The 12916-nt window shown below is 42.1% G+C and overlaps 1 protein-coding gene across 1 annotated transcript in view; it reads right to left on the bottom strand.

Annotated features, from left to right (window-relative positions):
• The window catches only part of rfx6 (regulatory factor X, 6), an 83527-nt gene that overhangs the window by 19024 nt on the left and 51587 nt on the right, over window positions 1-12916 (bottom strand). Inside the window, exon 16 of the mRNA XM_060854823.1 lies at window positions 4676-4882. Coding sequence (XP_060710806.1) covers window positions 4676-4882 — 207 coding nt within the window. The remainder of the gene's footprint in view (window positions 1-4675; window positions 4883-12916) is intronic.

The following is a 12916-nucleotide window of genomic DNA, read 5'->3' as shown; positions in this document are numbered from 1 at the left end:
ATCAAAGACTTCATACCAATCAGAAGTATAGCCTGTGCTCTCTGACAAAAAAAAGTGCTGAGACCACTGAGTATGATGCAGCTATTTTTCATTTCAATACCCGGTAAGGCAAGGCAGAGATACAGTGAGTATCCCGAGTGAGCACAATGAGTGAGAAGTGAGAGAGCAAGTCAAGAATTCTGGCATATAGCCTGTTCTGATGCCCAAGATGGGTTTCTGGCCCAGTTCAGAAAGTGGCCTGGCAGCAGCATTGCAATGAAAGATGTTGTTGTGCTCCAAAGGGCAGTATCAAAGTGATAACTGTGCTAAACGTGAGTTGGAGATGTGCTGGGAAGATACCACCTTAAATTATTTTGATGTCCTTATGACTTTTCTCCTGCGTTGCTCACAGCAGTGTTCAACAGATTAATCTTCAAGGAGAATCCTGGAGGGCTCTGTATGAAACTTGGGTTGAATCATATTTTCATGTAGAGTTTCTTAATGTGAGGACTGGTAAGTTTCTCACACAATCAATCTGAGCTCACCTCATTCATGTCCTCCCATGTCCCTTCCAATGCCCCTTCCATCCAAAGCTGGGCCAATTGTACCACTCGCTACAGCCAGAAGAACTCACCTCTATCAAGCATCCCTGGCATTGGTGCCAACTTTCAAACATCATGGTCCACCCAGACCAGCACTATCAGTCTGGAGCTGCTCTGTACGGTACCCTGGGCATGTCTGAAAAGGGTCAGTTGGTGCCCTGCTTTGCAGACAGGGACCTGGAGGTCCAGCTGAACTGGATGATGTAGAGGAGGGATGTAATCTTCCCACAGGACTGAAGGAAGAGGCCATGACACCAGACCTTGCCACCCTGGTCAATCCAGTGTCTAGAGGAATGCCAGCAATTCAGGAGGAAGGTCAATGTGAAAGTGATCTCCTCTCTGCTATCTCACAGTCATTAGTTCTCTACTGTAATTGCACATGCATCTCACTCAGGTTCAAGCTCTACCTCTCTCCTTGTTGCCTGTAATGAGCTCCCTTGCTTGCTTTTACCCACTTAGCTCCCACCCCACCACCACGACTAACTCGGCAAGTCCTCTGCACTGCCTACTTGCTCACTCCAGACATCTCACCGCCTTTCCCTCACCTGAACCAACATGATTGCTGTACTACTCATTTTCATCTCTCATCATACATCTCTCCCTTTCTTTCATTTTAAAAAAAAGCCAATGAAAGGGCAGAAAAAGCCAAGACAAGTAGTGGGATGCTTGATATTCAGCTTCTTACTGGCTCAGAAGAGAGTGTCCCGATCGTGACTGCCCCAAGTGGTAGATAATCATGCCCAACCTACTGATCTGATGTTGGAGGCTGCCTTTATCTTACTGTGCCAGGACACCCCAAGTAAAGAGTATCTCCTTTAACCTGGACCGAGGTCTATACTCCTTCAACTTCAACTTCAAAGCATGGTCATTTGCTTGAAGCAAACAAGGTGTTATCTGCACATGCAGGCGTGACACTGATTTAGCATTGTTCCATTTAGCGACATGGCCACCCAAACCCCAACCCACCACCACTCTTGACTGGTGACTGCTCACAACAATGGTAAGCTTGCTGGCTTTGTTGCTCCTGTCACAAAGCTGGCCCCTTTTATTTCTTTAAAGTTGTTATTTTTCTCACGGATACTGTGTTCTTAGTTTTTTACAGGGGGGGTCATAAACTGCTCCTGGTTCCGATTAGACTGGTTAGGTACAGAGATTAAAGGGTAAGCACATGAGACTTCAGGCCAAAGTGGTCATGTTTTAGAAGTGACCTGTATAATGAAAAGGGAGTGGTCAGCTCTCTAGCTGGGCAGTTCAGACCAGAACTAGTTAGGAGTTCAGCTGTGTGGAAACAGACTCTCTCTCTCTCTCTCTCTGCCCTTCTAACTGTAAGCATCTGTTCCATTTGTACTGTTTAAGGGGGTTTGCTTATTGGGACTGTTGTGCATATTTGGTACTGCATAATTAAGTCTACTTTGGATAGACTGAGTTCTGTAGGTCATCTTTATTCTGTTCTTTGTGTTTCATTGTGTAATTTTGTGAATAAATTTATGTCTGTTTTAAAACCTAGTAGTCAACCTAGCTAACTTACTCCAGGTAATTTTCACTATACACTTACTGAAACAAATTGCAAAGTTATGGTCTGGGTTGCCTACTCAAGAATGTTTTGAGTGGTCTGGCCTAGTCTATAACACTCCATTAAAAGACAATTGAAGGCAGAAATACTGTGCGCCTATTAGTTCTGACTGAGGGGGAAAAGCACTGAAATGATGGAAAGGCAGAGACACTGAGAATCCATGTAGGTGTTGAGTGTACAAGCAGTAAGAGAGCAAGCGAGCAGACATGAGATATAGCCTGAAGTAATCTATGAGCAGATGTTTGTCTTTACAAAGAAAGTGTCCTTGCAGCTGCATTCCACTGACAGTCACTAGTGCACTCCAAAGAACAGTATTAGAGTGCAGAAACTTATTGTAAGTGTTGTTTGGGATTAGGTTCATCATGGACTGGTTAGATCCAAGGATCTGTTTCCGTGCTGTTTGACTCAGATACTTATCGTGATGATTTGAAGAGGTTGGCATGTGTGAGATGCCAATATCCATGGACATGGCGCATTTGCCCTTTACAAAGAATAATACATTAAGGGAACAAGCAAAACTGGCAAATAGGTTTCAAGGTTGAAATGTGGGTCCATCTATTTTGAACCTATAATAATAGAACAGCTTTAAATTATGGAAAGCTAGAAACAGTGGAAGCCCAAAGAGACAGGTGTCCTGGTCCAGGGGCACACAGATTATTAAGATGGCATGAATAGTGCAGACAATCAGTTTAAAAAAAGTTAATAGAATGCTGATCTTTATATCTGGATAATTAAAATACAAGGAGGCAGATGTTCTCGGTATCACACCTTAGGATTGTAATATTAGGAATGCACTTTGGATTTACCAGAATGAAAGCTGGATTATATATTATGAGGAGAGATTTCCAAGAATTTAGAAGGTTAATGTATGATTTTAGTCAAAATATTAAGAGGGGGCAGGTTTATATTATTTACATTTAATCACACTTTTCTTTATAATGAATGAGGTTCACTTCCAGAAGATAAACGAAATCCTAATAATGCCTAAAATAGCATTACTATATTTAACTACCTGAAAAGGATAGTAGCCCCCCTTGACCTCTTATAGATTTCCTTCCAAACAAATCTATTTTATATGTTCTGAAGACATTAAATTTGATGTCACATTGGCTCCATCCTCTGTTGACGCCACACACAGTCTGAAAGTGGGGAAAACAAGTTCTACTCTTATGTTCAGAGGTAGAAGGTGTATCTGTTCCAGCACCCTGAGGCCCAAACAGTATGCCTCATCAGATGTCATTGCATTTATTACTTTCATGTTATCTAACAAGTGTCTCTTCCACTGATACTCTCCAAGGATGAACTGTCCCCCACAAATTACTAGATAGATCCTATGAGTTGGTTAGCTCTGTTGGCTAGAAGGCTGGTTTGGAATGCAGAGCCATGTCAACAGTGCTGGCTTGATTTCCACGTTGGCTGAGGTTGCTATGAAGGTACCACCTTTCAATTTCTCCCCTTGCTTGAGGTGTGGTCACCCTTAGGGTTAAAGCACGTCCAGTCATCTCCCTCTAAAGAGAAAGCCTCCTATAGTCCTCTCAGATTGTGGTGACTTTACTAGCCAGGTTCAAGACAAAGGAGATTTTGCGTGGTAGCAAACAGCCTCAAATCAACCTTTATCCTGGGAGAGGTGGCAAGTAGCAGGAATAGTCATTTGGAACAATACCACAAAATCTAGTTGAATCCATTAAACAGTTTAGCCAAGAGTTGAGTTAAGACCAGTTGAAGAGATTGTCATCATCCTAATCTCTCCAACTTCCATTCACTCATGATGAAACTGCTCTCTGACATACGTTAGCATCTATTAATGCATTGTTTTGATTTTCTATCCTTGTTTTTAAAGCCTTCCATAGACTTTCTGCAAATTTGCAATCCTCAGGCATATCTGTTATCCACTAATTTGAATTGCCTCAGCTCTGAACTTGCCTCTCTAATTCTCTCTGCATCTTTTTCTTCTTTTCAGATTTTCCTTCAAACCAATGTTTCTGACCAAGGTTCTGAACATCTGATGCCTTATCTGGCTGACTGTCAAAATGTGCTTTTCTATTAAGGCATCTTGCAGCATTTTATTGTATTGAAAGCTTTATAGATAATTGTTGATAAAATAGTTACTAGTAAATAGGCTGAATGAGTTTCAACACTTACTGATCCAGATTTTGATACAGAATTCTTTTTGTTCAACATTTTCTAAATGTATAAAAGATACAAAAGAATTTCGACAATAGAACATCTTTCATTGATAATTCTTTTGTTCAGATTCATCAACATGTATTTTCAAAGAAAGAGAACAGAAATTGCTAAACATGTATTAGGAGTCTATGTGCATCTTTAATGACTTTTTTTCAAATTTCTACTATTGGGCAAGCTTAGTTTGTATTTGGTTTGGTGCATGCATTTTTTTTGTGGATTATTTAGAAAGAACAAAAGTAACCTGGTTCAAAGCAGAACGCTGTATATCATTTATAACAAAAGCTGATCTAAATCACACAGCAGCACTGATAAAATAGCAGGGCTACTTTCTTACCTGCCATTTGAAGAGGGTCATTTTCAGCATTTGGGAATGGAGTCACACTAGTAGCTAAGTTGTGTTGGCTTGCTGCTAGAGATGGATATGTCTGTGATGCCAAAGATTCATTTTTTACCATAGCATCGTTAGAAAGCAATGTGTTTTTGTTACGATTTGCAAGAAAACAGGAGCTCGGTGATGCTGTGAATGTTGCTTTACTAGCATCTGTAAAAGACAAACAGAAAAACAGTTAATAATTGGCTTCTTGTGCCTTAAACCATCGCCAGCAGAAACCTTGTCTCAACTTCAAGTTATTCTGCAGTGCTTCTCTTTTCTGCTGTAATATGTTTTGTTGTACTAACTTTATAATCTGCACAATCGATAACTACTTTTTCTGTTTCTCTGTTTTGAATTCTACTTTAGTACCCTTCTGCTGGATTTCAGAACCACATTGCCCTCCTTCTCCCCCTCTTCCTTCATATGGAGTTATCCTACACAATTCAATGCAATTTGTGCCATTTTCCTGTAGAAGGAAAAAGAGAGAAAATGTAAGTTTTGTGGGACATCAAAACACCTCATATATTGCCACACAGTCCCATGCACATCGACACTTCAATAACTAAATACTGTAAGTTGTTAAAGTGAAAATGGAGCTTATAAATTCCTCCTCAAACAGTAATATGAAGTTAGAAATTTATATTTCTTAATCAATTGGCATTCACAAGTGACTATTAAACTAGAATTTTTGTGTCATTTCTTTCCAGTTACATCATTTAAAAGACATTTGGATAAGTACATGAATAGGATAGGTATGGAGGGATATGGGTCAAATGTAGCAAGTGGGACTAGTTCAGTTTGGGAACGTGGTTGGTGTGGATGTGTTGGACTGAAGGGTCTGCTTCTGTGCTGCATGACTCTATGACTCCATGACTTTAAGGCAAGAGAGAGCAGGAACAACTTAATCGCATTGCAAAGTGGTGGTCTTCCCATGTATTTGCTGCTCCTTTCTTCACAATGGAAGTGCTCATGGGTTCAGAAAGAATAAACAAAACTATCATGAACTAGTACAAATATATTGGGGATCAGCTGGTGTATGGGAAAAGGACTCACATTTTTGGATCATTGGAATCTCTTTTGGGGTAGAAATGACCTGTACAAGAAGGATGGATTGCATCTGAATTGCAAGGGGACTAACATACTGGCAGGGAGGTTTGTTAAAGCTGCTCAGGAGGATTTAAACTATTAAGGAGGGGGGATGGTATCCAGGGAGATAGTGAGGAAAGAGATCAATCACAGACTGGTACAGTTGAGAAAAGAAGTGAGTCAAACAGTCAGGGCAAGCAGAGACAAAGGAAAGAACAAGGTTGGACTGATAAATTAACTGCATTTATTTCAATGCAAGGGGCCTAACAGAGAAGGCAGCTTAATGTTCCAGGATACAAATGCTACAGGAAGGACAGCAAGGGAGGCAAGTGAGGAGGAGGAGTAGCATTTTTGATAAGGGATAGCATTACAGTTATACTGAGGGAGGATATTGCTGGAAATGCATCTAGGGAAGTTATTTGGGTGGAACTGAGAAATAAGAAAGGGATGATCACTTTATTGGGATTGTATTATAGAACCCCTAATATTCAGAGGAAAATTGAGAAACAGATTTGTAAGGAGATCGCAATTATCTATAAGAATAATAGGGTGGCTATGGCAGGGGATTTTAACTTTCCAAACATAGACTGGGACTGCCATAGTGTCAAGGGTTAGATGGAGAGGAATTTCTTAAGTGTGTACAAGAAAAATTTCTGATTCAATATGTGGATGGGAAGCCTTCAGAAATGAGATAACAAGAGTCCAGAGACAGGACAGGGTGAAAGGAAAGGCTGGTAGGAGTAGGGAATGCTGGATGACTGAAGAAGTATTTGAGGGTTTGGTTAAGAAAAAGAAGGAAGCATGTATCAGGTATCGACAAGAGAGATCGAGTGAATCCTTAGAAGAGTATAAAGTCAGTAGGAGTATCCTTAAGAGGGAAATCAGGAGAGCAAAACGGGGACATGAGATAGCTTTGGCAAATAGAATTAAGGAGAATTAAGGTTTTTACAAATACATTAAGGAAAAAGGGTAACTAGGAAGAGAATAGGGCCCCTCCAAGATCAGCAACGCAGCCTTAGAGTGGAGGCGCAGATGGGTGAGATACTAAACAAGTATGTTGCATCAGTATTTACTGTGGACAAGGACGTGGAAGATATAGAATGTAGGGAAATAGATGATGACATCTTGAAAAATGTCCATATTACAGAGAAGGAAGTGCTAGATGCCTTGAAACACATAAAAATGGATAAATCTCCAGAACCTGATCAGATGGATCCTAGAACTCTGTGGGAAGCTAGGGAAGTGATTGCTGGGCTCCTGGCTGAGATATTTGTATCATCGATAGTCACAGGTGAGGTGCTGGAAGACTGGAGGTTGGCAAACGTGGTGCCACTGTTTAAGAAGGGTGGTAAAGACAAGCCAGGGAACTATAGACCAGTGAGCCTGACCTCGGTGGTGGGCAAATTGTTGGAGGGAATCCTGAGGGACAGGATGTACATATATTTGGAAAAGTAAGGACTAATTAGGGATAGTTAACATGACTTAATGCATGGGAAATCATGTCCCGCAAACTTGATTGAGTTTTTTGAAAAAAGTAACAAAGAGGATTGATGAGGGCAGAATGGTGGACATGATCTATATGGACTTCAGTAAAATATTCAACAAGGTTCCTCATGGGAGATTGATTAGCAAGATTAGATCTCACGGAATACAGGGAGAACTAGCCATTTTGGTACAGAACTGGCTCAAAGGTAGAAGACAGAGGGTGGTGGTGGAGGGTTGCTTATAAGACTGGAGGCCTGTGACCAGTGGAGTGTCACAAGGATCAGTGCTGGGTCCAGTACTTTTCATCATTTATATAAATGATTTGGATGCGAGCATAAGAGGTATGGTTAGTAAGTTTGCAGATGACACCAAAATTGGAGGTTTGGTGGACAGCGAAGAAGGTTACCCCAGATTACAACAGAATCTTGATCAGATGGGCCAATGGGCTGAGAAGTAGCAGATGGAGTTTAATTTAGATAAATGTGAGGTGCTGCATTTTGGGAAGCAAATCTTAGCAGGACTTATACACTTTATAGTAAGGTGCTCGGGACTGTTGCTGAATAAAGAGACCTTGGAAGTGCAAGTTCATAGCTCCTTGAAAGTGAAGTCACAGGTAGATAGGATAGTGAAGAAGGCATTTGGTATACTTTCCTTTATTGGTCAGAGTATTGAGTACAGCAGTTAGGAGGTCATATTGCGGCTGTATTGGACATTGGTTAGACCTTTTTAGGAATATTGCTTGCAATTCTGGTCTCTGTCCTATCGAAACTTGAAAGGGTTCAGAAAAGATTTACAAGGATGTTGCCAGGTTTGGAGGATTTGAGCTATAGGGAGAGGTTGAATGGGGCTGTTTTCCCTGGAGCGTCAGAGGCTGAGGGCTGACCTTATAGAGAGTTATAAAATCAGGAGGGGCATGGATGAGATAAATAGGCAACGTCATTTTGCTGAGGTGGGGAGTCCAGAACGAGAGGACATAGGTTTAGGGTGAGTGGGGGAGCTTTTTCACTCAAAGGGTGGTCCATGTATGGAATGAGCTACCAGAGGAAGTACTGGAGGCTAGTACGATTGCAACGTTTAAAAGGCATCTGGATGGGTATATGAATAGAAAGGGTTTGGAGGGATATGGGCCGGGTGCTGGCAGGTCGGACTAGATTAGGTTGGGATGTCTGGTCAGCATGGACAAGTTGGACCAAAGGGTTTGTTTCAGTGCTGTACATCTCTATGACTCCAACTCTGTGACTCTCAGTGTTCTCAAAATTCAGATAAAAGTTTGAATGTAGGCTGATTGGAAAAGAAATCAACATCAATGTGAAGAAAATCACTTTTTCTATACAAGGTGATGAGGCCCTATATGAAAGATATGGCGGATGCTAATTCAACTGATGTCTTCAAAATAAAATTGAATGTTGTGGTTCTGTTCGCCGAGCTGGAAGTTTTTGTTGCAAACGTTTCGTCCCCTGGCTAGGCGACATCATCAGTGCTCTGGAGCCTCCTGCAAAGCGCTTCATTGATGTTTCTTCCGGTATCTATAGTGGTCTGTCCTTGCCGCTTCCGGGTGTCAGTTTCAGCTGTCCGCTGTAGTGATTGGTATATTGGGTCCACGTCGATGACACATCGACCTGGACCCAATATACCAACTACTACAGCGGACAGCTGAAACTGACACCCGGAAGTGGCAAGGACAGACCACTATAAATACCGGAAGAAACATCAAAGAAGCGCTTCGCAGGAGGCTCCAGAGCACTGATGATGTCGCCTAGCCAGGGGACGAAACGCTTGCAACAAAAACTTCCAGCTCGGCGAACAGAACCACAACAACGAGCACCCGAGCTACAAATCTTCGCACAAACCTTGAATAAAATTGAATAATTATTTGACATGCCCTTCTCATGGCTGCTTGCTTGTGATGGCCCTGACTGCGACTGACAGGAGTGACTGTTGTCTACTCCCTGAACTGTGGTCAGATATATCCTCTGATTGTGATGTGCCCAAATGGGGTGACTGACAGAGGCTAAGACCTGGCCTCTGTTCAAAGTGTGTAAGCAACCGACAGTACCAGGATCCCTTGTCCAACAGTGGCAACCCTAGACTTGAAGACTACTCTAATTACTTTCTGACAAGCCCACTTTATTCAACAAAGTTGCAGTGTGTTTGTCACACATGTAGCTGACACGTGCTGTAACTGTTTGATTGACATCTTGGTGTACTGAATAGAAAACTGCATCCCCCTCCCCACCCCACCGCCCCCACCCTCTCCAGCCCCAGATAAAGCCCTATTAAGAATCAAGACAACCAGCCGGTCTGTTGACCTATGCAAAACAGCATGTCAATACAGCACTTCTGATAGGCTTTTTCTCTGTCTGTAGCACCAACACAGTGAGAGGCATGGCACAGCAAGACGTGGCATGGGTATTGTGAGCATGAGGGTAGGTCCTGAGTTCACAAACACTAAGAGAGCAAGTGAGCTGTCATGAATTACAGCCTGGTCCAATCTGTGAACTGAGTGCCTGTCTTTAGTAAACCAAGTGTCCTTGCAGTAACCTTTCAATGCTTGTTGCAGACGTGCCCTCAAACCTTGGTCTAAGCATCCTGAAAGTGGATTGAACTTCAAGATGAGTCTCCACTGACCTCTCACATGATTCCACCAAGGTTTTGTGCCAAACCTCACTGTTCAGGTCTCAAGTTTCAATATGCAGCCCAGTACATCTGCTGTGTCAATTGCATACATGATAATTTGACTAGACTTGTATTCTTTATCCAAAAAATAATCTGACTGCTTTAGAGTTGCCCGTTATCAAAGCACTGCGTATTCATCCTACACTTAAAATGGCATTAATTATACATATAGTGTGGATATTCTGAGAATGAAGAAAATAATTTCTGAACGGCATTACAGTCAGTTCTGATATGACATAATATTTCCATTCTTGTGCAATCTTACATTTTAAGAAAATCGCGCAATAGCCACATCATTTAAACTAATGGGGCCAGAATCGCATTATAGCCAATACAAGCAAGGAAAGTTCACATTCTACAAATAAAAATCTAAATTCTTCAATCATGTCGAAACCAATTTGCATTGAAGAAACATGCATTACAGGAGAACGAACTGTACTTAGATGTCATGAATGGGGTCTCCTCAAGATTTACTTCGTGCAGTGATACATCTGCATCATAAACTAATGCATTTTATCCCTAATGACAGGCTGTAAAGCCAGGGCATGAAAGGTATTGGGAAATCTTTTTATTATTCATCCACAGGATGGGAGTGTTGCTCCCATTTATTGGTGCCAGCATTTATTGGTGCCTTTAGGAGTCAACTATATTGCTGTGGGTCTGGAGTCACACACAGGTCAGTATGGCAGATTTCCTTCCCTAAAGGACACTCATGAACCAGTTGGACTTTTTCCTCAGTAATTGGCAATGGTTTCAACGTCATCATCAGACTTTTTCTTCCAGATTTTTTTGAATTCAAGTTCTACCATCTGGCGTGGTGGGTTTCAAAACCTAGGTCCCAAGAACATTAACATGAGTCTCTGGATAAAGAATCTAGCAATAAAAACACCAAGCCATCAACTCTTCCTGGCCACTCTTTGACCAGAGACTCTTAAGCGGCTAGTTAAAGAGTACTTAATGATTACTCTGACATGACCTCCCCACTAAAGCCATGCTGAATATTTTTGATTAATCCTTGCCTCTCTAAATGCAGATTATTTCTGTCCCTCAGAATTGCTTCCAATAGTTTCCCCACCACTGAGCATGATACTGTTTGGCTTGTCACTTCCTGGTTTACTCCTTCCTCCATTCTTGAATGACAGCACCACATTGGCTGACCTTCAGTCCTCTGGCACCTCTCCTGTGAGAGGTATTAAAAATTAATGCCAGCACACCCGCTAGTTACTCCCTTGTCTCACTCCCTGAAATTTATTCAATCCACTGCCATTAGAGTTTAGCCTATGCAAGCAGAAGCCCTTACCAAGTATGTAACCTAGTAGATTTTACTGCACATAATGATGAACAAAGGACACAGAGTTGTACCGCCTTCATGAGACCTCTTCATGCCAACTAGAGCTTCGGCACCATCTCTCCCCACCCATTCTCACATCCACCCCACTATGGCCCTTCACATCTTCTTATCCATCACTGCAATGACCTGCCAGTCTGGTCCTGTTGAGAACTAAGATTTATCTTAAGGTTGGGGCTCCATTGCTAAACATCATATTTGGACGTGGCTATATGTTCCAGCAGTGGTCACCATTCTCAGTGTGCTGCTGGAACCCGAGAACTGCTAGCCGTTGGACTGGCTACACATGGTAGGCTGCTTCGTATTGTTAGATCACACGGAATCCAGGGTGAGCTGGAAAACTAGATACACAATTGGCTTGCTGGTAGGAAGCAGAGAGTAATAGTGGAAGGATACTTGTCTGACTGGAGGCCTGTAACTAATGGAGTACCTCAGGGGTTGGTGCTGGGCCCATTACTGTTTGTTATGTGTATCTATGATTTGGATGAGAATGTACAAGGTATGATTAGTAAGTTTGCTAATGACACTAAAATAGGCGGTATTGTGGACAGTAAGGAAGGTTCTCAGAAATTGCAACAGGACCTTAATCAGCTGGATAAGTGTGCTGAGAAATGGCAAATGGAGTTTAAAAGAGATAAGTGTGAGGTCTTGCATTTTGGAAAGTCACATCAAGGTAGGAGTTTCATGGTGAATGGCAGGGCCTTAAGGAGTGTAGTGGTACAGAGAGATCATGGAGTTCAAGTGAACAGTTCTCTGAAAGTGGAGTCACAGGCAGCCACGGCAGCGAAGAAGGCTTTTGGCACACTGGCCTTCGTCAGTCAGGGCACTGAGTAGAGAAGTTGGGTTGTTAAGTTGCAATTATACAGGACATTGGTGAGGCTGCATTTGGAATACTGTGTTCAATTTTGGTCACCTTGTTGTAGGAAGGATGTTACTAAACTGGAAAAAGTGCAGAAGAAATTTACAAGGATGTTGCCTGGACTCAATGATCTGAGCTATAGGGAGATGTTTGAAAAGCCAGGACTTCTTTCTTTAGAATATAGGAGACTGAGGGGCGAATGTTATAGAGGTGTATAAGATCATGAAAGATATGGATAGGGTGAATGCACTCAGTCTTTTTCAAAAGGTTGGGGAAATTGAGGAGTAGAGGACATCAGTTTCAGGTTAGAGGGGAAAAAATAAAAGGGAACCTAAGGAGCAGCATTTTTACACAGCAAGTGCTACGCATATGGAATGAGCTGCCAGCAAAAGTGGTTGAGGTGGGTACATTAACAACATTTAAAAGGCATTTGGACAAATATATGTATAGGAAAGGATTAGAAGGCTATGGGCCAAGTGCAGGGAAATGAGGTTAGCATGGACAGAAACTGGTTCAAAGAGCCTGTCTCCATGCTGTTGGACCCTATCACTCTCGGGCTACAAGTTCTCGAAGGTGTGTCTTCCTGCCAAGATAGAGGCAGAGGACCAGGCCTCAACACAATTAACAGCTTGCCAGCTGCTAAATGCCTAGAGCTTCGCTGGAAAAATGGAAGCTTGTCCTTGACTTTAACATCGGGAAGCAGCAGTGGAGAACACTACAAACATCCCCTATTTCAGTGATGTTTATA

This window comes from Hemiscyllium ocellatum, chromosome 3 (assembly GCF_020745735.1).
Source record: "Hemiscyllium ocellatum isolate sHemOce1 chromosome 3, sHemOce1.pat.X.cur, whole genome shotgun sequence".
Lineage (NCBI taxonomy): Eukaryota > Metazoa > Chordata > Chondrichthyes > Orectolobiformes > Hemiscylliidae > Hemiscyllium > Hemiscyllium ocellatum.
Note: the sequence above shows the minus strand (reverse complement) of the source record. Positions and strands in the feature narration are given on the sequence as shown.